We start from the raw sequence: 25,156 nt of genomic DNA on the forward strand, positions 1-25,156 counted from the left end.
TCTCAGGCGTCTGGTAGTTCGCTCTCAGTTTCCTACTCGGGGGTGTTTGGAAGATTTGTGTTCGTCCATTTCCATGTGTGTGTCTTTATCCTACTGGGAGTGTGTGTGGTTGTGTGCCAGTGTGTGTGTGTGTCAGAGATTGTGTCAGTGTGTGTGTCTTTATCCTTCTGGGAGTGTATGTGGTTGTGTGTCAGAGTTTATGTCAGTGTGTTTCACGTCTGTCCTGCGTCCTCCGTCCACCTCCGTCACTCCCACACCCAGCCAAAGGCCTTCGCTGTTCTGTGGGAAAACCCCCAGAACCAGAGAACCAAGGGAGAGGGAGAGAGGGAGCGATCCCTGACCCCCGTGCTCCAAGTCCATTCAAAGTTTCCCACCGAATGCGTCATCTCTTGTAATCGGGTTTGCACGCGGGTATCCTCTTGTTTATGGCGGGGGAGGGGGTTTGAAGGGATGTCAGGTGGGAGCTTTTCCTTCCGCCTTCATTCAATTGGAAAGAGCCAGCAATCCTTGTTCGTTGAGCTCATGATGATTGATTATTTTAACCCGCCCAAAATAAATTTGTCAGGACTACTTGGGCAGCCTTGGCAGCCAGGGCATGCATCAAGTTTTGTTTACATCCGTTTCATATTGTTGGGGGATTTATGTTTACAAAAAGACCCTTTGTGTGTGAGTGGAAAGAAGTAGCGTTGGAGGATAAAGTGAGTGACATGTTGCTCATCATGGCCCGTATTCAGAAGAGAGAGGTGGGGGTGTCACTTCTATATTTATATCAGGGAGGGAGGGAAGGAGGGAGGGAGGTAAGGAGGGAGGGAGGGAGGAACAGCCCTGACCTGCTCCCATACTTGTGTGCGCTGCTGCTGCCCCAGATGAACAAACACACCCACACACACACACACACACACACACACACACACACACACACACACACACACACACACACACACACACACACACACACACACACCTTGTGTTCTGAGGTCGCCGTGGTAACGGGCGTGCTCCCGGTGAGGCAAAGCCGAGCGGGACAGGCGTCTCAGCAGAGAGCTGGTCGTCGGGGTAATCATACGGTAGCCGATACATGAGAAGAAGAAAACCATCATCATGAGCACCCACAAGGCTTCGCCTCTCAGTGATGCTCGGTGAAGAAGGAGTGACTCCCTTCTTCTGCTGTCTGGTGAGGTCGGCCCCAGAGCAGCAACCAGTTGGAACCAGTCGCACATATCCCTCCAAACGTCCGATTCGTTCATTCATTGGACCGGATTGCGCCGGATCCAGATAAGCCTGCGATAGTCATAAATTGTGTTTAGACAAGTAATGAGTTTCACAGTCTGTTCCCCATTTTTGGTCGGTGAGTTCAGGCCACTATGAAACCGTACGTACTGAGGCATTCATTCCAATAATCAAAGCCAGTAGTCTCCCTTCACTCAGACCACACAGCCAGGGCGCACACACACACATATACACACACACACACACACACACACACACACACACACACACACACACACACACACTAGACTGACGGAAGGCCACTCTGCTCGGCTGCCGACGCCACTCATCACAGTGGCCAGATTCTTCCACCTCTGTTTTTCCTTTTCCGCGTGCGGTGTGTCCCGCGGCTCTGTAGTGGAGATGAAGGGCGACGGGCCGTGAAAAAGGAGAAGGAGGAGAAGGAGGAGGTGAAAGCGTGGCGTTCGCAGCCTGTCTGCCCCCCCCAGGCCCCTCGTCCTGGCCTCCTCCCCACGCAGCCTGTCCAAGTGAAAGAGGGGCTTTTAAACCCAGCGACAGTGGCGAGCTCTTTTTCCGGCATTCCTCAGACGTGACCTTATCCGGGGAACATGTGCTACTGGCCCAGGGTGGGGCGAGGACACGCAGAAAGAGCCCAGTGTGCGGAGCTGTCAGCAGGAATGGGCAGATGAGAGAGGGGAAGGGAGAGGTGTGATGGAAAGGGGGGGGGGGGGGGTTAGCCAGGCACAATGAGAGAGTATCCTAATCGCGCCAACACATTGCATCACTCACACATCACTCCTCAAAGGGCTTGACTGGTGGTGTTTTACTTGCCTCTCGCGCTCAGTGGATTTAACGTGCTTGAGGAAGTGCAGGTCATGGCTGGTTCTGCTGGCCTGAATGAGATGTGGCATGAGAATGCGGCCAGAACCAGGCAATAGCGGAAGATAACCTGAATATAGAGCAGGGAACTTCAGGCCATTGTGTTTGCTCTATGAGATGAGGAAAGACTTCCGTCATTCACAGTTGTGATGTGTTGTCGTTAAAGTTGAGGATTGTTTCAGCAATGAACGGATAGATGTGTTTTCAAGATGTGCGAAAATATGTTAACGAGATTTTGTGTTTTTGTGTGTACTATGTACGGAAGGTCACGCACTCTTAAAATAAATGTTGTTTCCTACAATTTAAGGAACAGAGGGCTATTCATTTCACCACCTCAAACCCCTAGAGTGGCAGTGAAGACATCAGCTTGAACACATAACTCTAGACTAGAGGGTGTATGATCCACTGAGTGCCAGGCAAAACCATTTTCTTGTTATTGACGCCATTCCAATATTGGGAAATGGTGTGGCTTTTGTTCCTGCTATGTTAAACAACGCTTCTCTGTCAAAGTGCAGGCCAATAATGATCTAGAGCAATTTGAAGGCTGCCAAGGACATCCCGAATGATAGAAATGATGCGTGAATCATTTGTTGATTTTTTAATAAATCATGGAACATTTAAGACTCTGCACGTGTGTGTGTGTGTGTTTATGTGTGTGTAATATAATGTAGGCCTAATGCTAGGAACAAAACTGTCACCAAAGATTCCGATCAAGTTCAAACTTCCCAGAGACCCAGCTACAGAACCTGGGATTCTGTTGCTGTACCTCCAACCCTTGTTGTTGCTACTTCTGCACTTCCATTCTCTGCTACATTATGTTGTGACTAGGGCAGTGGCGATGTGTTGCTTTGTGTTCCCCCTTCTTAATGGGCACGATTTGCTGCCATATCAAAATGGCCTGTATCGTGGCTAAACAGTTCACACCATTTTGGATCGGCGACAGAGACCTCTCTATCTTCGCACTTCGAAAACAAACTTTTGTGTTTACCGAATGGTAAATATTTGTTTCATTAACCCGCATGCAGAATAAGTAGAAACAGACTTGGTTCCATCTAAACAGGTGGCTGGAACGCTCATGTGCCAAGGTCACGAGGATGGCTTTCTGAATATAAGCAAATAACACGGTCTGAGTGTAGACTGAACAAGGCTGTCATGGTACTTTAATGGTTTTTAAGAGAAACTAAACATTGTCTTTAACAAATTGAATTGATAGTGAGGACGAGTGGCCTTTTTGTGTGAGAGAGTAATACCTTCACTAAGCCAATCAACCTTCCAGTTCAGCTGAGGTGAAGATTTGCTTTATCCATAGTAGACCATATGAATAAGAAAAAGTTGTCCTTTGCGGAGCCGGATATGGACCTAGACCTCTACATCATGTTATGTCTGAGCAAGCAGGATGTCCCCTGATAGAAAGGTTGATTACAGTATTACTCCTTCCAAGTGTGTCCTAACCAACAGAGATAGTATGTCCTTTATCGTGTATGGGTGTGTGTGTGTGTGTGTGTGCGTGCGCGCATGTGTGTGCGGTGTCAAATCTGCCATCTGCGATGAACAATGTTGTTACCAGAATGCATTGGAGGCATTGAGTTGCTGTTGTTTGTGAATGAAAAAGGCCACCCAAATGGCCATGAAAGAGAACAGTCAGAAGCAGCCAAGAACATGTAACTGCGATTAGCTAGTCGTGCTGCCATAGGGTCTTCTAGGATAACCTTTCAAATGCTCCATCAACTTGACAGGCTATTAGGCCTACAGCCCCAGTGTGTTTGAAAATCCATGCTACTGGACTACTGTGTAGCGTGATCACTGATGCATGATGGTGATCTAGATCACCAACGGTTTCCATCCCCTGCAAAGTGTCAGAAAACGTGGCTCAAATAGTCTGTATTTAGAAGCTGCGGTTTCGCAGGTTTGACCGCTCCCCATGGAATGCTGCTAGCTCCTCTGTAATTATTATTTGATGACGCTAGGGGTTTGTGGCAGAACCAAAGAAAGGGCGTCTATTCATCTGTCCACGGCACTATTTAGGGTGTAGGATCACGTGCCATGAGTCACACCATACCACCGCGTCTGCATGCATCCAATGTACGGCAGCACTTGACATCAGCCTATAGGAACGTCTTACGCCGGGAGCTGACACGGAACGATCCAATCAGAAGGACCGAGAGCCGTACAATATGCTGTTTATGTTGAGATATTTTTGTAAGTGATGAGGTGAGGTTTAAAACATCTATCCTGTTAGAGAGAGAGAGAGAGAGAGAGAGAGAGAGAGAGAGAGAGAGAGAGAGAGAGAGAGAGAGAGAGAGAGAGAGAGTGGCTTTGAGCCTTGTGTGAGAGCGAGAGGCGTTCATTATGTTTGGCAAGGCTTGTAGCCCACATCAAGAACATTGAATGGCAGAGGTGTCCATCCAGCTTTTACATGGGTAGGTCTTAAGAGAGTGGGAGTCATTCATCTCTACAGGTGCTCCTTTCAAAGACTCTCACGGCAGAGGAAAAATGTACCCGGTCCTCAGGTTTTACATGAGGCTACTAAATGCGCTCAATGACTTGCTTTTAGCAGCAGCGCCCTGGTGCAAAGCTTCTCCAAGCGAGTACTGACGATTTGTTTGCAAACATGTCTCTAAAGCTTTTACTCAACCACTTTTTGGGGAATTGGTATAATCTGTTTTCTGGCAAAAAGAATAGCGGGGGTCGTTTTTTTGACAGCTACATCAGGGACCACGCTACACCAGAGCATACGTTTTGTCACACTGACTCCATGGGAACAATACAAATACTGGCCTTTGGACAAAGAGGAAATTGAGATGCCAGAAAGTGTCCCACGATGGATGAGAAGAGAGGTCTCACTATCAGAGTGCGAGTCCGTTTTTCAATAAGTTGAAAAACTCTCTCTGCATCATCCAGAGACGGTGGTCATTGAAGAACGTGTGATTTAATAGTGCATGGTGCTTTGTTTCCATTACGCCATGACGCGTCGCCCAGGAACTATCTTAAAAAAATGATGGATTTCTCTCTCTGTTGCCCAAGGGGGTGCCCTGACTTTCCCCTTGTCAGGTTTAAGAGCATATGTTTTTAATGTTTAAGTGGGTGTGTTTGGACTTGGCAGAGGTTTTCTGACAATTTTTTTTTTAACTCGAATGCCAAGTGCTGGAATAATGCGCTCTCCATAGATGATGTATTACTTTGTGAAGCCAGCAACTGTTCAACGTAAATCTGTTGTCAGTCCAGTAAAAACCATTCACCAAGCCAATCTAAGGGTCCTGGCTTTTTCCGCTCTGCCTTGGGCTTGACAATTTCTCGAGAGTGTATATCTTTATATGTTGGATGACGATCTATATTCTGCTCAATACCCATGGGACACCTGTGTTACTGTGAATACCCACAGCACAGAGAGCTTATTTTGCCTCATATTGCCACAGAAACAAGGAATATAATCCTATTGTTTTAACAAAACAAAGTACACGGAATGTGAATGTGTTTTTCTTGTATGTGCGTTAATATACCTTTTGCTCACCTCAAAAAATAAATCAGAAGCATTATTAGTCTGTCTTTACACAACCTCATGCTTTGGCCTTTATGTTAATATTTCCAAATGGTGAAAGCCACAATACTTCCTCTTCCCCCTTAATCATGTGTGGATCAGAGCTCCATCCAGTGACGGGACAATAGATGCCAGCTGCAGCTGTGTTTGTGCTGGGAAGGCTTGTAGGGGATGACCCCACACTTTCTCCTCAAGACCCTCCCCCGAGGAGTAGGAAACAAGCTTCTCTCACAGCCTCCTCCCCCTGCTCTGGAAATCCAGTGATAGGTCAATAGGCCTTCCTCCCTGGAGAGAAAATGCAAAAATGTGTTCTTGTTGTTGTATAATTTTGTCCATAATGTTTATTTTTCAACTTTTTTGCTTCCTGATGTCGTTTTCAATCATTTTCTTTCTTTCTCTCTTTCTCTATGTCTCTGTGTGTGTTAGTGTCTGCGTGTGGTTTTGTGGTTGTATGTCTGTGTTTGTGTGTGTGTGTGTGTGTGTGTGTGTGTGTGTGTGTGTGTGTGTGTGTGTGTGTGTGTGTGTGTGTGTGTGTCTGTGTGTGTGTGTGTGTGTGTGTGTGTGTGTGTGTGTTTGTGTCTTTATCTTTGTCTGTGTGGTGTGTCTGTGTCTGTGTCTGTGTCTGTGTGTGTGTGTGAGTCTGTTTGTCTGTGTGTGTCTGTTTGTCTGTGTGTGTCCTTGTAGATTATTCTGCTCGTCCATAATAGGGATCCTGCCTGGGAATCCTGGGGCTGGCAGCACAGGCAGGAATGTAGTTGATGCCAGCTCTTATTTTTTCGGTCTTTTAGAAGTAACCAAGCATGTCATCCAAAGTCCTTTTCCTTTTCCCCCCAAGATTCCTCAGCGCCAGCCGAGAACCCAACAACACAACTCACTTTGATTTATCGTGTGTATTATGTGATATACTATGGGAAAAAACGTCCCACGTCACAAGATTACGGTTGGCGGTCCATTTGATCAACATCAATCCATCCCCACCATGCAAGTTATGCGTAGAGCAGCTGATTTACGTCTTGAATGCATATACACAACTCATGCTGTGTCGCTGATTTAGCTCCCCCCCTCGCAAACAGTCCAGGTCAGCACCGAACAATGTCGTCTTTGTGTTCCAAGGAGAAACCCCGCCTCCCCTCCCTTACCAAACACCGTAGAGTTGTGTTTATAGAGGTGCTCCACCAGATCCATGGACCGCTCCATGATTGGCCCGGCCTCTCTGGCATCCACCCACCCGGCTGAACCCCTTTCAACTGTAAAGGCGTTTCCAACTGAGGAGTTGTGAAAGCGATTGAGATTTATGATTGGTCTGCACCTGTTGGGGACTTGATGTAAACGTTTGTCCCTGGACTGGTTTCATGTTCACTGACATCCTGGGCGAATGTAATTGCAGGGTTAGAGGGCTCCATTCCTCAACTAGACAGTGGGCTATCCCTCTCCAAGCCTTTCTGTCGTCATACACCCTTTTAGCCCCTTTTCCTCTCTGACCCTGTCACGCACGCACACACAGCCAAACTTTTACAACTAGTTTTTCAACTTTTGACAGGAGTACATTTTTATTTCATTGTTCTCTTTGACTTCACTGAAGGAAACGGTAAATTGTGTCTGTTTGCATGTGTGTGTCTGTGCGCGCAGCCACTTGTGCTTTGTGTGGCAGCAGGGTGATATCAGTGGTTGAGGGACACTATGAAAACAATAGAGAAGGGGAAGAGATCCCCATTAGTTACACAAATGCCAGGATCAGAATACAGACTAACCGTAACTGATCTGGACCCGAAGCTCCAGACAGTCAGTGTGCTTGGCTTTCCCTCCATAGAGGCAACCCACAAGAGGGGAGAGGTATACTGTCGTCAGTAGTGGTTCTGATTGGTTGGCTGAAGATTGTCGCCAGGAGGAGCAGATTGCGATAAGCGTCAGAGGAATGAACATGTGTGTCCTTTTCAAATCGAGGGCTAGTTCAAATCAAACGACCTGCTTCTACATTGAACTATTTATGAGGTGATGAGGTGATGTATGACACTGTTATGCAGGCCAGAGAGAGAGTGAGAGCAAGAGAGAGAGCGAGAGCGAGTTATTTTGAGATCTGTTCAGTAACTCTTTTGTTAGGTTAGTAAGCATGAGGTGAGGTGGTGGTAGAAAATAAATTGTGTTGCGGTTTACACGCCTTTGATGTCAAAGGTTGCCATGTTAACTGGTGTTTGTATGGGATAGTGAGATGGATTGGGCCAGGGTGAGGGGGAAGATTCCTTCATAATGGTTTCAACATCTGGAAGTGTTCCCGGCAGCTTGAACAATATTCCACCTGTGTTGACCCAGTAGCAAATCTGTTGGAAGGGGGAAACTGAAAGCCAATCCCTTTTGGTTCTCCAAACAAAATCAATAGACTTGTTTTGTCATTGCGATATCTTGATACGGACGTATGGGGTGGGTGACTTCTTCCATAATGCCTATTGATCCTGAACCGGAAACGATGGAAAACAGGCTATCAGCAAATGAAGCTGATAAACGCATTCATCCATGGCAACACGATTGAATGCGGTCCAGGAAGGGCCAAGTGGGTCATCCTTACACCAATAAACCAAACTAGTGGCAGATGTTGGTGCTGAGCCAGCAGAGAGCTGTGTCATCTCTTCGATCATTGCCTGTGTCTGCCTGGTAGAAAGTGCTACGTTTTAAAGTGGATATTATCTCAGACCGCTGCCCCGACTTGGACAGGAAAGCTGCCAGGGCTCATCCCTTTCAGTATGAGTTGATAATATCCACATAACACGGTCTTATAGAATCTCTCCACTTGATGTTAATTTGTTTTACTGTGTGGTAGAACATGCACACAACAAAACATGAAAAGCTAAAACACCCCCTCAACACACACACACACACACACACACACACACACACACACACACACACACACACACACACACACACACACACACACACACACACACACACACACACACACACACACACACACACAAACACAAACTGTGTTGGAATGGTTTTATTTATTTTTTTGGGCTACTTTTCTGCTGTCAGCAGCAGAACCTTACCGATCGAAGGCATTCCAGAATTGGACTTTCTTCCATATTTCTTGATGGAAATTCCTTTTCAGCAGTTTTACTTTACAGTTTGACTTCCTTTCTGGAAAAGCAGTGTTCAGAATGTTCAAGTATGCCTTCACAGTGGGTCATTTTGGAGAAGTTTGATAAAGCACACCCAGCCCAGAAGGCCTGAACAACGCAACCCCCAGCAATCAGAGCGCACGGCTGGGCCTTCTTCTTTCTCCCGTACTCTGTTTACATTTATTAAGGCTGGTTTGTCTCTGTCTCTCTTACTACCCTGGAGGACCTACAGTCCTCCAGGGTTGTGCGTCCCCTGCTCACAGTGTGACACACAACCTGGCTTCTAATGAGTGCAGTCCCTTCGCCCTCTTTTGGAGTACCTCAGTGTGAATTAAATAAAAGTGCTGTGTGAATGCTTTTGGAGTACAACCTTTCCTCCTCTCGCCAGCCCCAAAACACAGATGCCAAACAGACCAGTGTTGAACCAGAACTCAACCCGAGAACAGACTTCATGGCCATTTATGTTTGATATAATTACGATATTGGTCCAATGTGGTTTTTTTATTTTTTTTTATCCACTGTACAGCCCTTTGGTCAGTTATGCTGTGTGTAAATGTGCTTTACAAATTAAATTTACTTACTTACTTACTTAAATGTAATTGCTATTAAGGCTAATCACCACTCCTCTCTCCCTCTCTGTCTCTCCGTCTCTCTCTCTCTCTCTCTCTCTCTCTCTCTCTCTCTCTCTCTGTCTCTGTCTCTGTCTCTGTCTCCCTCTCTCTGTCTCTGTCTCTGTGTCCCTAGTTGAAGCAGCCGGAGGATGCAGCTGCAGCGGCCCACACCTACTTCCAGGCCAACCCGGAGCATGTGGAGATGGGTCAGAACCTGGAGCAGTACAAGAACCAGGAGGGCATGCTGGAGGAGCACTTTGTGGACCGAGAAGCCAGGCCCCACCAGGTACCCTCAAAGTGTCTATGGTTCAGTTGATTCACGGATGATGGTGTTTAATCTGCCATATGCCGCGGAAATCATTGTTTGGATAAACAAACTTCCTACAACTGTGTTTCGCCAGCAGTTTTTTTAACATTAGGTGAAGGTTTAGCCTAATTGATCTACAAGACTGTACAGAGTCGGACTCAGTAATTTGGCCTAACAGTAATCTAAATACCCATAATTGTAATGTCAACAAACCATCGGACCGGCCTGCTACTGCATTAGTTAGCACAGTCCAGAGCATTTAAGTCTGTGACTGTTCAGAGCAGCTCTGTGACCAGCAGCAGTCCCGACCCTGATGCGGTCAAAGGCGTCGAAAAGATTAAGAAAATAACGAGGCTTAAAAAACCTACGGCCTTGTATTGCACAAAAACAGTGGCCACCAGTGGCGTTGTTTACATTTTTTAGGTATCTCAGACTTACATCTCATTTCTAAAGGTTTGTTTTTGCATTCCTCCAGGCCAAATCGGATCGGTCTTTGAGTAAGACGGGTCCCTTCGGAATACAAACCTTCCCAAAACGCCGCTCTATCTCTGTTCCCCCTCGCCCCAGCGTTCCTTCTCGGCCGGGGTGCGGCTCTACGATGACGGCGACTACGAGGGAGCCATCGTGATGTTCGAGAAGGCCCTGGTTGAGTACTACAGAGCAGATGTGAAGTGCCGGGCCCTCTGCCAGGGGCCACAGAGGTTCGAGGGCCACGACCACCTCCTGTACCGCTACAGCCTCCATGAGCTCATATCAGGTGAGACGCGCCACGCAGAAGAAGCGGTTTGGAATGGTAGGCCTTTGGCCTGGCGCTTGTTTTGATGAAGTAGCTTGTTTTTATCAGCTTGTCCTGATTTTCATCCAGGGCTACGACTGCACATTTTTTCAGCTGTTGTGAAATAGGGCCTCTGGTTTTGCTCGACAGTTCAATCTTCCCTCAGCAGTTTGAGAGGGATCTGTCCTCGTGAATTACAGCTTATTGTTAATTTTGAAGTGATGAAATAAGCAATGATTTTGGGATGAGCGGCATGGCATTGATAAAACAGTGATGTGTCACAACACGCCATGCAGCTTGGATTAGCGTCAGGCGGTTCGTACAATTGCGTTACGGTCGCATCCCACTTAGTTTGGCTGATTAACCTACTAATACCCCACCAATACCCATGGTTTCTAAGAAGAGCTCTCAGACGTTATGTAGTCCTTACTATAAATCTAAATGTGTCAGAAACAATGAGCCCCCAAGTGACTCACAAAAACGGAACAGAATAGACAAATCGGTCTTGGTTTCTGTGTTGAAACGTGGAGGCGTCAATGCGGTTGCATTGAAGCGGTCGTACGTGGTCGTTTACAAATTACATTTTACAAAAAATAAACCATTGCATACAAGAAACGCTTTCAGATTTATCTTGTTTACAACCGCTCTCCGGGACACAGTTCATCCTCTTTTTCTCATGTGGAGTAACGCGATTCCGAGAAGAGTTTTTTTTAATGCATTTCCGTTGACTCCCATCCTTCATGTGGGCTGTTTGTTGATAGGACGTGTCTCGCCCTGCTGACATCCAGATGCACCTCCCTCCTGACTTGGTTTAGCAGTCCTGTCCCGTCTCGAGGGTTGTGGGTTCTGAAATGGTGTGACGTAATCCAAGTGTGTAGACAGCCAAGACGCTGAGGCTAGAAATAAAAGAGGACTTTTAAAAGTTGCAGCTGCACAACGTTTAATCAGCTTATCGTGTTCTGCCTTAGTTTTTTAAAGCTTTGAAGGTTCCTGAGGTGGTGAAAAGGCGGGGTCTGTAGGAATAATACCAGCCTTCTATACATAAACTTACCAAGCATCTTAATTTGAGTTCTTGCAAGCTGATGAAAGTGACACTTGGAACAGAGACGAAGATAGAACAAATTAAGTTGGAAAGAGGATGAGTGTTTGTGTTGTTCAAAAGCCAGAAATGGAACCAAAAAACACAGCCTTAGTCATGTATTGATTCAGCTCAAAACTCATTTGATCGTAATCTCCTTTATTAAAAGTATCCAAATATCATCCAGATGTCATACAATAATATCGAACAACGTCGGATAACAATCACATGAGCGATTTCATAGAAAATACGTAGTCTCCAATACCATGGTAATGTCTTTAACATTATTATAAAATAGTATTGCCTTGCAAGTAGTACAAGCATTGGATCATGTAGCGAATTATGATGATTACGATCTGATTACGTCAGTCACTGCTAGGTCGGTTAGCGGTAGCTGGCAGCTAGCTGTGGGTTCCGGGCAAGGGGGGTCAGTGGGTTGGGGGAGGGTGCAGACGAGCTTGATGTGGAGGACCCTGTGACAAGAGCGTTAACCATAGCAAAACACTGGCACCAAAAGACAATCGTATAATTATGCTTTTTAACACACACACACACACACACACACACACACACACACACACACACACACACACACACACACACAGGGGAAAGGCCTTCCAGGATGTAAAGTGAGATGCCTAGCTAGTCAATGTGCGGTAGCTGCAGCCTAATCAGTGCAACAAGCGTTTTGGGTTCTCCGCCATAGGTGGAGCCTGCTTTATGTAAATACTGGGGAAATTTGATAATTACCTTTGCTCCGGGCTTTGTTTGGCTTTTAATCAGTGGATTCCTTTACAGGTTTCTATAGTTTCTATAGCAGAGATTGTAAGTGATTGTTATTTAACTTTGGGCCGGGCAAATGTAGAAATGATGGATGCTATTTATGTCTAAAAATAGAATACATGAAGAGTGAAAATGTAACGATAGGCAACAATCTTTTTGTTCGGCTGTATTGCAAGTATTCGTTTGGAGATGATTATGTCTAGGTATAGAGGCTATAGGTAGGTATAAGGTTAACAGGGAAACATTTAGCTCTAGACTAGAGATTTGTAGGGTTAAGTTAAGGATCAGAGTTAAACACTGTTGCCTTTGCCTTAACTTAATATGACGATGATGTTGTTGTATGTTGACTTGCATGTCTGGCAATGATTAAAATTGATTAAAATATGGCGTGCAGGATAAAGACGCATCTCTTTGCCTCGCGGAGTAACACGTTTCAGCCCACTGATTCTTGAAGGGTCACGGTTTACAGCAGCCATCCAACATGTCAACCCGTATGCCAAACACAATAAAGTAATTTGAGCAAAGACATACCACAGGAAGGCATTTTGTTCATTTATACAATGGACATAAATACACACACATACAAATTCCCAGCAAACATAGTATTGTAGTACAACTAGCATCTGTGCACCACACATTTATCCTATTAAGATATGTGGTGTACTTGGAGGTGTTGTTAAATGTTGATATTTATCACAATGGTTGAGTTCACAATATCCAATGACTCCATAACTTCATACCCTGATATGATTAAAGTGCACCGTTGCATGGATGTATTATTGTTGTATTTGTTTTTGCCTTGTTTTGTCTGACATACTTTCCTATTGGTGACTGCCAGCCGCTTACTTTAGTAAAAATAAATTACTGTGATTCACTGGAGCAGTGTTATAAACCCATTTTTAACCTCCTACCACATGAGCTAAGCTGTAGTGCCCCAAGTCTTGGCTGAAAAAGACCATATCTTAAATTATATTTTTTCCGGCTGTTAAATAAAAGGGGTTGAGCACAATATTTTCCAACATGTTAAGTGTCGGGTTATAGCCATTTTACCTAACCCTGCGCTGACATCAAACATAATTTTACTATAATTAAGATCTAATGGGGCTAGCATATACACAGTATGTAAAATGAACACCAGACTGTACAGAGTCGGACTCAGTAATTTGGCCTAACAGTAATCTAAATACCCATAATTGTAATGTCAACAAACCGTCGGACCGGCCTGCTACTGCAGTAGTTAGCACAGTCCAGAGCATTTAAGTATTCGACTGTTCAGAGCAGCTCTGTGACCAGCAGCAGTCCCGACCCTGATGCGGTCAAAGGCGTCGAAAAGATTAAGAAAATAACGAGATGAAAGGAAATATGAACGACTTGTTATCCTTGGAAAATTGACCCCTGACACGGAGGTATTCAACAAAAATATAGAAAATGTATTTCGTCAATTTGGCCCTTTTTGGTTGATTGTTGGGGGGGTCGCCTCTGGCAGGTCGGGCCGATGATGTGACCACGTGGTGTGTGTGTGTGTGTGTGTGTGTGTGTGTGTGTGTGTGTGTGTGTGTGTGTGTGTGTGTGTGTGTGTGTGTGTGTGTGTGTGTGTGTGTGTGTGTGTGTGTGTGTGGTGTGTGTGTGTGTGTGTGTGTGTGTGTGCGTGCGTGCGTGCGTGCGTGCGTGGTGTGGTGTTTCAGACCACTCACACAGACGCTGCACTGCGACCACGAGTGTGTGAGGGACCTGGCCACCCGGCCCGGACGCCTCTCTCCCATGGAGAACTACCTGCCCCTGCACTACGACTACCTGCAGTTTGCCTACTTCCACGGTGAGAAGCCAGCCCCCGGGTCATATGGAGCCGGTCCGGGGCTGGGTCGTCCCACTCCAGGATGACTAGAGGCCTTGGGGTATTAGACACCAAGGGCGGGGGTGGGAGCCTGACACCCTAACCACTAGATGAGTCCAACAGACAGCATCACCCATTGTTGCTCCTCAGCTAATCTGAGGGTGGGGACCCCATTATTGCATGAAATCAGGATGGGTTGAGATATATCTTTACCTGTGAGTGCCTGTATGTGTGCCTTGTTGGTGGTGGTGTGTGTGTGTGTGTGTGTGTGTGTGTGTGTGTGTGTGTGTGTGTGGTGGTGTGTGTGTGTGGTGTGTGTGTGTGTGGGTGTGGGGGGGGGGGGGGGGGGGGGGGGGGGGGGGGGGGGGGTTGGGTGTGTGGGTGTTTGTGTGCGTGTGGATTCATTACACACAGGTGCAATAGAAACACAAAAGAGCTGTTGACAAGTCTATTTAGTCCAGAGAGGACAACGCCCTGCTAGGTAGCACCACTTGGTTCACAAGGAGGTTACATTAGCATCATGTCTTTCCTTGTGTTTGTTTGTTTGAGTGTGTGTGTGTGTGTGTGTGTGTGTGTGTGTGTGTGTGTGTGTGTGCGTGTATGTGCGTGTGTGTGCGTGTATGTGCGTGTATGTGCGTGTGTGTGTGCGTCCATGCGTGCAGTCTTCTCATATTACTGCTGGCAAGATGGAGAGCAGTGTGATGCTCCACCTCAGATAGTTTGTTGGCCCAACAACACAACATGGGAGCTGACTGGAGCTGAGGCCCCGCTGCCGAGCGGCTCTGAGATCATATGATTACATTTCCCTAGGCATGTGGCTCTTATCAAGCAGAGTGGAGGATCAGACCTGCGATCCCGACAAAACTTTGTCTTTGGCGCAGCTGCAGGTTGTGTTTGTTTGTGTGTGTGTGGGTGTGTGTGTGTGTGTGTGTGTGTGTGTGTGTGTGTGTGTGTGTGTGTGTGTGTGTGTGTGTGTGTGTGTGTGTGTGTGTGTGTGTGTGTGTGTGTGTGTGCGTGCGTGCTTCCAACATAGAAAATGAGTAACATTGTCAGTGCACATCAACAGCAGCACTGCAAACAACCAGAGATGACGTTTTTCAATGTTACGCAGCCTTTGTCTGAAGAAAAGCATTGTAGCAACGCAGAAAAACAATCGATGCGTTCCTTACCTTCATAACAGAAACACACAGAGACACATCACCGTGGTAACCTCACGAAGAAGATGGATTTGGAAGTACTTAGCCAACAAACACACATCAAAGTGCAGAAAGTCATTCAGCAGATGATTGTGTCCAAAACATCTAAACGTGTCATCAGTGAGAGAGTCATTAGGCATCTCTCTCAAGGAGGCCCTACAGGCAGACTGCCGACAATTGGTGTTCAGACCCGCAACCTTTGGACTATTCTGCCTGACACCTGGGGGCTTCTGCATCTAGGCCCTCATATCTCCTCAGCATCGTGACTGCGGCTGGCGCAGTGATTACATCTCTCAGCGGCCTCTCATATCAGACCACCAGATGCCCGAGCAGGCAACTCCCCCCTGTCCCCTTTACCCCCTCTCTTCCCTCCCCTCTCCTCTCACCCCATCTCCCCCTTCTTCTCACCCATCTCCCCCATCTCCCCTATCCAACTATTTTGACTTGAATGTTTAAATTCCAAATCCGTTGGCGTGTAGACAGGGAGCCCCGGCCAAGACAGGAAGTGCTCGGTTACCCTCGCTCCTTTACAAGCTAGTAAGGCATGCATTAAGCGCGTGTGTGTGTGTGTGTTTGTGTGTGCGTGTATGTGCGTGTGTGTTTGTGCACAAGATCAGGCCGGTCTTGGAAGTTTTTCCACAGGTGTGTGTGTGTGTGTGTGTGTGTGTGTGTAATTTCAACCCCCCTTCCCCCTCCCGGCCTAGACAATTGCTATCACATGGAAATAAAGTTAGCGTTTCATAGCTTCTAGAGCCGCTCCTGTCTGTTGATGGACGGCCTACCTCCCTCTTAACCCTGGATGGAGAGTGAGCCTGGAGGGGCATCTCCCTTTATCTTAATAATCTGTGTGTGTGTGTGTGTGTGTGTGTGTGTGTGTGTGTGTGTGTGTGTGTGTGTGTGTGTGTGTGTGTGTGTGTGTGTGTGTGTGTGTGTGTGTGTGTGTGTGTGTGTGTGTGTGTGTGTGTGTGTGTGCAGTGCGCCGGCATGTGTATGCACACGTCTGTTTCCACTAGCTCACCCCGGTGTTCTTTGCGGAAACTTTTAGTTAATAGTCGTGGAATGCCTCAGGATTTCCATTCTTTGAAGTACCCCACACACACACACACACACACACACACACACACACACACACACACACACACAGACACACACACACACACACACACACACACACACTCACTGTTATTGTGTCTTATTGGAGATAGCATAAAATCAGAGAAAGTTCCCAGTGAAAGCAAGCCAATCAACATTGCTAGGAAATGTCCTCCTCTCTCTCTCTTTCTCTCTCTTGTTCTTTAGTGTCGCTTCCATACCGCCTTGTTGTAGCCTCTGTCTTTCTCTTTCGTTGTACTTCCATCTCCCAATCATCTTCTCCAACAGTAGCCCCTAACCCTGCTCCTTCTCTCCCCCCTCCCCAGTGGACATGCTGGAGGAGGCCCTGCAATGTGCCCACACCTACCTGATGTTCCACCAGGGGGAGGAGTTCATGACCGACAACGTCAAGTACTACCAGGAGGTGCTGGGAACCCTCGGCAAGCCCCGGGAGGTCAGTGCTCACTGTGTGTGTGTGTGTGTGTGTGTGTGTGTGTGTGTGTGTGTGTGTGTGTGTGTGTGTGTGTGTGTGTGTGTGTGTGTGTGTGTGTGTGTGTGTGTGTGTGTGTGTGTGTTTGGGTGGTGATTGGGGTTCTGAGGTCATGATCTGATTGCAGGGGGGGACGTGTGTGTGTGTGTGTGTGTGTGTGTGTGTGTGTGTGTGTGTGTGTGTGTGTGTGTGTGTGTGTGTGTGTGTGTGTGTGTGTGTGTGTGTGTGTGCGGTTTGTGCGGTTTGTGAGTTCATGATCAGATTGTGGAAATCTCTGAAGGACAGGTAAGGTTAATGATGATGGACGGAGGGACGACCTGAAGAATGGATGGATGTTTTTAAAAATAGATGGATGCACGCTCTGAAGGGCAAATGGATGGGGGCGATGGATGTTGAAGGATGAGTGAATGGAGGGAGGGCGATATTAGGGGTTAGATGTTGGTTAGAAGGGAGGAGAAAGGGATAACCTGCCCACTGAACCAGCCTCTTGATTTAACATTCGCCGTCACCTCTATTGTACCATTCACCGTCACCTCTATTGTTACCATCACCTCTATTGTACCATTCACCGTCACCTCTATTGTACCATTCACCATCACCTCTATTGTGACCATTCACCATCACCTCTATTGTACCATTCACCGTCACCTCTATTGTGACCATTCACCGTCACCTCTATTGTACCATTCACCGTCACCTCTATTGTACCATTCACCGTCACCTCTATTGTACCATTCACCGTCACCTCTATTGTACCATTCACCATCACCTCTATTGTGACCATTCACCGTCACCTCACCATCACCTCTATTGCTACCATTAACCATCACCTCTTTTATTACCATCACCTGTACCTCTATATCTACAATTCACCCGTACCCCTATATTTACCTTTCACCATTGCAACTATATTTACAACTCACCACTACCTCTAAAAGATGAATGATCCACCCTGCCTTTATTAAGCCGTGACATTGTGCCGTGGTCCTTTTTATCCTCTCTTTTTTCAACCTGTATTCATTAGCATTTAATTCCATCGTTTTTCCGCCTAGTATTCATAACAGAATAACAGTAATCAAATCACAGGCAGAACATCTGGCCGTCATTTCAACTAGAAGACGTTGGAAACTGGCTGGAAGGATGATGGAACAATCATCGGCGAGATGAGCTGATTGGCCTCGCTAAGCCCCGCCCAGCCCCCCAACCCCTTATGCTGACATCAAGCAGTGCCTTGTTCAAGCCCCCACCAGCACCGACCCCACTACCCCCCCCCCCCCCCCCCCCCCCCCCCCCCCCACACTTTTCCTAGAAAGTCTGGCACTCATTAGAATAACCACAGCTCCCAGTAGTGCTCTGCTAGGGTTGTGTGTGTGTGTGCGTGTGCGTGCGTGTGTGGGTATGTTGGTGTGCGCGTGTGTGTGTGTTTTTGTGTGTGTGCGCGTGCGCGTGCATCTATGATTACATTATGTGCTCACTTTTCCCCTGTTTTTAAACACCCCCGACAGCCGCCGCCACCACCACCACCACCACCACCCCCACCCCACACGCACACAAACACCCCTGCAAATCATTTCCAGTGCAGTCCGTTTTACTTGGGAGTCATCGAGATCCCAGCTTTCGTTCCTTCCATCGCATTCAGTGCGCCTCGGGGAGGTCATTCCCCGGCTCCTAGATCTCCCTGCCAGAGTTATTCCACGTCCCTGCCAAACGGCGCTGGTGTTCAGGAATGGTGGAGAGACGGAGGGAGGGAGAGGGAGTTAAAGAGAGGGAGGGGAAGTCATGTCAGAATGCCCACAGAAGCTGGAACAATCTGGAACAATTTGGGCTATTTGTATTAAGAAGGCTGGACCTTTTTTTCTCTTTTCTTTTTTCCGCTACCAAAATAAATGCTACCGTCTACTTACGTTTTATAACATTCCCCATAATGACATTGCCCCCCTCCTCCCCCCACTACTATCTCTAATAGAAAGACACGAGTACATACTGTGCTGCAGAGTGATTAAGGACCCAAATACACGCAATAAACGCATGCCTACAAACATAATAACATAGTTGTATTTCAATGCAGCGAAGTATACACACTAGAGAAATACCATCCGTGTGGAAACATTTTCCAAAGTACAGTCACATGTCTATAATCTCTCCATCCCTCCCTTTCTCAACATCCCAAACAGTGCGCCAGTTACTGTGGAGTATTTAATGATGATTGAAAAATCCAAGAATACTTTCCAACTGTTTTATTATCTAAAACCTGGCTGGAAACTATAAACCCTAATAAAATATAAAAACATTTGAACAGAGAAACATAGTATGGAGCAGTCCATAAGGCTTGGCATGTCTTCCTGGCAGAGGAAAATTAATGTTTCCTTCAGTCTGGCAAGTACGCTAATGAAAAAATGACTCTCTTTGAATCAGATTTGAAACGGAAGGCATATATCTGAAATATGTCTGGCTTACATCTTAAGCCGGTTAAAGGACAGGCAAAATAGTTTTCTCATACTGTCAAACCTTGTGAACAGGTTCAAACTAAAAAAAAAATATTCACAGGTTGAATCTGCTGTGCACCATTCAGCTTTGTTCAAATGTTACTAAATATCTAGTCTCCGCCTCCTCCATTCATTTGCACCAAATCCCTGCATCACTCGTCCTGAACATCTGCAGCATAAAACTGTTCCGTGTCTTGAGGTAATAAAGCTTATTACAGGTTATCAAATCTGCCATTATATCTGAATTTATCCGTAGACTACTGAGCAATTGTTGGAAGTCACATTTTTCCCCATGGGTCTGAGGAGCTGTAGTGCACAACCTATTCTATGATTGGTCGTGCTGGCATGTGGGATCTAATATCTTGATGTGTATTTTGACCAAGCAGTGTCACTGTGTGTTGGTACAGAAAGCCTTGTGGTATCACTAATATTCTGTAAAGTAGACCATCTAATATCTTGACATGTATTTGACCAAGCTGTGTCCCTGTGTGTTGGTACAGAAAGCCGCGTGGTACCTGAGACGCCACAGACAGGAGGTGGAGCTGCTTCTGATCGGCAGTGACATCATGGGCAGTCAATTCACAGAAGGGGTGAGTCTACATCATGTGGATTATTTGAGTGCCAATCCGTGGGCAAGACACCTCAATGAGCCGAATCTGCACTCACTCTGTAAGACATTTTGGAGGAAACGGTCCCTTAAGGGACAGTCCCTTTAGGGGACTGTCCCTTAAGGGACTGTCCCTTAAGAGACAGTCCCTTAAGGGACTGCTTACACTCACTCGCCTACACCATGCCTATGTTGTGGATGTGTGGACATTGGGATCAAACAAAGCATTGTTTTAATGGGAGTCTTTACTTGCCCTCTGGGGCGCTAGGGTCAGGGGGGTATCATAATTACATGGCCTGTTAAGGCCGTTGAGACTATACCTGTTTTAAGGCCTATACAAATTCAATCTTATTGAATTGAGTCAAAGCACAACGTACTAGCCAGCCTTCTTGTAGAGAGCAGCATGGTTAACGGATTTAAATTTAGATTTAGATTTTGGATTTTGGATTTCAGTTTAGTATCATTTGGGATTTCAGTTTGGATTTCAATGTTCTTTCAAAGGAAGGCCATTTCTATCAGAAACATAACTTTTGTGCCTGTGTCAGTTTGCTGCTTGTCAGCGTGTGTTCTGGTTTATTCCAGTAAGGGTAACAGGTGTTTGGCACAGCCGTTGTGATGGCTGTCTCTTCTGCTAATGCTGCCACCTGCTGGTTGCAAAAGGAGCATAGATTAAAACGTATGACACGTTTGAATATTCAGAAGATGTATGTATATAATGTGTTTTTTGAAATTCTTGTTTGGACTGCTGTTTAAGGGAAAGCAAAGCTGAAAGTTAAGCTGTTTGAATGAATTTATTTATTTATTAAAACATTATTTTTAATTCCTTACAGCAATACTGGAGCAGCACAGGAGGAAGAGAAGATTCAAACAGGTATAAGAGGAGAAGACATGATCAATTGGCCAATACTGACTGACTGACTGACTGGTAGACAGATATATGTTTAAACATTATAAAAAACAAATATTCCACATTCCGGTTTTCCCAGGATACCCTCTGGTACAGACGGCTGGATGGATTACGTTCCCATCTCCGAGAAAAAGAACGGCACAGAGTCTCAGCCACAGCCAATCAGAGAAGGTAAAATTCAAACCCCTGCCTTCCAACAGTTTTTGGCAACAGCAGTTGAGGGGATTACCCTAAACAACAGTGTGGCAGAAGCAGTTTAGGGAATAACCCTTTTCAATCCATTCTTAACTTTTCATTTATGTAAGGAGTGATATTTGGCTCCAATCACATGTATATATAGACATGCTAGACATGCACTGATGCCCAGTCGGCACTATGCCTTCAGCGTCGGAAGACTGGTAACATGTACATGAACATGGCTGTGAAACACTGTCACTGAAAATCCATATTAAGCTCTTCTTCACTTAACAGACATTTTTATCCAAAAAAAATCTGTTTTTTTTAACGAAATATATGATTATTGAGAAGTTGGAGGAGATGTATCTTGCTCAAGGGTGCCAACAGATAGATTGTGGACATTGGCCGGTTGTTTCAGTTCAACAGTTCACAAACCCACAGAGCCCACAGGCCCAGTAAAACATTAGCTCCAGTTCACATAGAGAAGGAGGTCAACGTAGAATTCCTCTGCAAAGCACGGATCGCTTACAGTGCGAAGGTTAAGAACTCTTTTTGTTGTGTACTGGTGGAATAGTTTGCTGAGGGGGTGTGAACATACAAAGCAACTCTTGTTTTTTTGTTTTTAATGTCGCACCTAAAGCCACATTAAAAATAAATTCACAAACTCAAATCACTCAAATAAAAAAAAACCTGGGCTTAGTGGGCATTTCAAATGTGTGTCAATTCCGAGGCTTTTATCGTAAACAATACAAATACAAGCCGTCAGCGTTCACTCCATGGTTTCCCACAGCTCACAGTGAATACAAGGGGGCTCTGTCCCTGTGCCTTCATCTGCCTAGGTGGTCCCTTGGTGTATGACAGCGTGCAGCTGGTGCAGAACTCAGTGGCCCTGAATGGAACCCAGAGAGTGCTGCTGGATGACGTCATCAGCGTGGAGGAGTGCTCTGACCTCAAACAACTCGCTCAAGTGAGAACCCGCCCTGGCTTGAATCGCTGTTGTGCATGCGTGTGTGTGTGTGTGTGTGTGTGTGTGTGTGTGTGTGTGTGTGTGTGTGTGTGCGCGTGCATGTGTGATAGTGAAGTAATGTAATGAACTGCACATGTACTGTATGGTGTACGCTGCACGTCCTAATGTGTAATATCTAATGTCCATGCTTGTATACCATGGCTGGTAGATGGTCTATAGTAGACCGATGCCTGGTTCCCTGTTGATTGTACATGTGTGTGTGTTTCCTCCAGGCTGTGACCATGGCGGGGGACGGCTACAGGGGGAAGATGTCTCCTCACACTCCTAATGAGAGATTTGAAGGCGCCACCGTCCTCAAAACGCTGCTGGTAGGCGGACTGATAAAACGATTCCTTACCAGGGGTTCAAAGATTTGTTAATTTGATGCCCTCTAATTATATACTGCTGTGTATTCACTTGGCGCACCCTTACATCCAAAGTAAGATATTTAAGATAATATCAAATGTAGCAAGTAGTTATGCTCTCTAATTATAATCTGCTGCGTATTCATTTAGCACACCCTTACATACTAAGCGTTATATTTAAGTGCATAATTGGAAACATTTAAACTACAAAAAAATTACAGATCATGTGTCACATTATAGAGGACATTGGACATCAATGCCTTTTTTGGGGTCGCCCTTTGCTGCCCCTTATTTTCAAGAGTTATTTGATAATGTCTCGTTAATATCAGACGATCTAACAGACCAGCCAAAAGATTACCATTCGCTTCGACAATAAATCGACCGTAATAAGTATGGTAGTATAAAGAACCGTGTGTTTAATCGGTCGATGACCTTTGCCCTCTCTGCAGTACGGCTTCGAGGGCAGAGTGCCTCTCAAGAGCGCACGTCTGTTCTACGACGTCAGCGAGAGAGCCAGACGCATCATCCAGTCCTACTTCCTGCTCAACTCCACCCTGCACTTCTCCTACACACACCTGGTGTGTAGGACAGCCATCACAGGTTAGCCTCGCAACCACATGTACGCTTAAACACATGCATAGACACAAACATAGAGACAAACACACACGCACACATGTACGTACAATCACTCATATATGTATTTGTGCTTCCACAGGCCAACAGGACCACAGGAATGACCTGAGCCACCCTATCCACGCCGATAACTGCCTGCTGGATCCCGAGGCCAATGAGTGCTGGAAGGAACCACCGGCCTACACTTACAGAGACTACAGGTTCCCACTCCTCTCCCATCTCCTGAACCTAAATATAAAGATAGATTATACACTATCTACAGCAGGGATAGCTTAACCTTTCCAGTTGGCAGAGCCATAACAAAATGTTTTAACTTGAAGTTGTTTGAAGCAGCGCCAAAGAAGAGCTGAAATTAGACGCGATAATTTGGGCTGTATTTGTGTCATTTGTGTAAAGTATGATTTCATTAAGGTCTATTTTCAGCCTGTCTTTTCAGCGATATGAGATCACTTAAGAAGCCAAATATGGCTCTTGCTATAGCTTCCTGATCTACAGGCTTCAGTTAACTGTGCAAAAAACTCCTGAACATTATGTTGAAACCATGACTTACGTCGCAATCCTTTCTTCATTGTCCTCAGTGCACTGCTGTACCTCAATGGAGACTTTGAGGGCGGAGAATTCATTTTCACTGAAATGGATGCCAAAACTGTCACGGTAAGTTTGTTTTTGGGGCGGGAAACTAAAAAAAAAATTAAATAGGAAGTGACCTCTGGTGGTATTATGGCGCCCTTAGCCAAAACAAAGCAGTCAGTCACTAGGTAAAATAAAGAAATAATTCTACAAACCTTGAGTTCTGGTTATTTTAGTACTAGGAATATTTTAGTCCAGATTGCCTTGCTTGTTCCATTATCTTTCAATGTTGTTTCTGACTTGCTTCCTGACTGTGGATAAATGCTTAGTGACGATATCAATACCTAATCCTCCTCCATCCAGGCGTCTGTGAAGCCAAAGTGTGGCCGAATGGTGGGCTTCTCGTCGGGAGGGGAGAACCCGCATGGTGTGAAGGCCGTCACCAGGGGGCAGCGGTGCGCAGTGGCGCTCTGGTTCACGCTGGATCCGCTCTTCAGAGAACTGGTAAAAGCCTTCCCCTCAGCCACCATTGTTCTCGTGATACATGTTGTTATACATGTGCCGTTGTTATCTATCTTCTACAGTCTACCGTTATAATTCATCCATTAGAAGGGAACAAGCCTTCTAGAGCTTTTTTCAAGATTCTACCCGCGTGTGAATTCTCCACAATCGGGTGCTCGCAGGTTGGGTATGGAATTCGCTTTTTTGGCCATTTTTGCAAAATTACTTGAAATCCTTATCATAAGTAACCCACTTACAGCCACTGAGTTTGAAGTACTGACAGGAAAATTAAATAAGTCAATCATCTGTGGAACGGGCAGGGCTCGAAAAACTCCAGCCAATGATTTCCAGAGCCACCGAGTTGCATTGGACAGTAAGTACGTCAATCAAACGGTCGTACTGCACTCCCCCTCCCCCGCGCCCCGGGCGCGACCCCTTCGTGCAGTACTCGTGACCCAGAGCTCGTGACCCAGAGCAAGCTCCTGTTTGTTGTTATCCTGCGGTAGCTACTGGAACTAGTTAATCCACATTTGGACCTAGCAGTAGAAGACAATTCTATTCGCCATGTTGTTTAACGAAAACCTACGCTAGCCTGGCTCGCTCTCGCGCATCTGTGTTCGCGCTCGTGCATGATTGCGCGTCCAGGTACTTGGAATGGGTGGAGTCAGCGTTGAAGGAGAGGGGGTAGGACCATTTGAGTTGTGTATTTTCAAAATCTGCTGGTGTTTCGCAAATCCCATACCCAACCTTTAAATTTAAATATTTCAACATCAGCGTGAAATTTGCGTGAAGCTGGGTTATGAAAGCCTGTCAGCGGTGAGATTCTCTCGACGTCACTCACATCCTGAGATCTTGATTGAATCACCAAGGCGTCATCCAGACTCAGATTCTGTAGAAGGCGGTACAATTCACCTAGTTGTGTGTGCCTGTGGATGGTGTAATGAACTTAAGACAGTAATAAAAATCAAAAAACAT

At 46.0% G+C, this 25,156-nt stretch overlaps 1 protein-coding gene across 1 annotated transcript in view; it reads left to right on the forward strand.

The window, feature by feature from the left end:
• p3h2 (prolyl 3-hydroxylase 2) overlaps positions 1–25,156 on the forward strand; it is a 52,356-nt gene that overhangs the window by 25,401 nt on the left and 1,799 nt on the right. The window contains 14 exon segments of the mRNA XM_060067381.1: positions 9,508–9,660; positions 10,249–10,438; positions 14,003–14,005; positions 14,008–14,133; positions 16,766–16,893; positions 19,916–20,005; positions 20,853–20,893; positions 21,009–21,100; positions 21,946–22,073; positions 22,346–22,441; positions 22,927–23,077; positions 23,193–23,310; positions 23,689–23,764; positions 24,044–24,184. Coding sequence (XP_059923364.1) covers positions 9,508–9,660; positions 10,249–10,438; positions 14,003–14,005; positions 14,008–14,133; positions 16,766–16,893; positions 19,916–20,005; positions 20,853–20,893; positions 21,009–21,100; positions 21,946–22,073; positions 22,346–22,441; positions 22,927–23,077; positions 23,193–23,310; positions 23,689–23,764; positions 24,044–24,184 — 1,533 coding nt within the window.

The sequence above is a fragment of the Gadus macrocephalus genome, chromosome 12, assembly GCF_031168955.1.
Source record: "Gadus macrocephalus chromosome 12, ASM3116895v1".
Taxonomy (NCBI): Eukaryota; Metazoa; Chordata; class Actinopteri; order Gadiformes; family Gadidae; genus Gadus; species Gadus macrocephalus.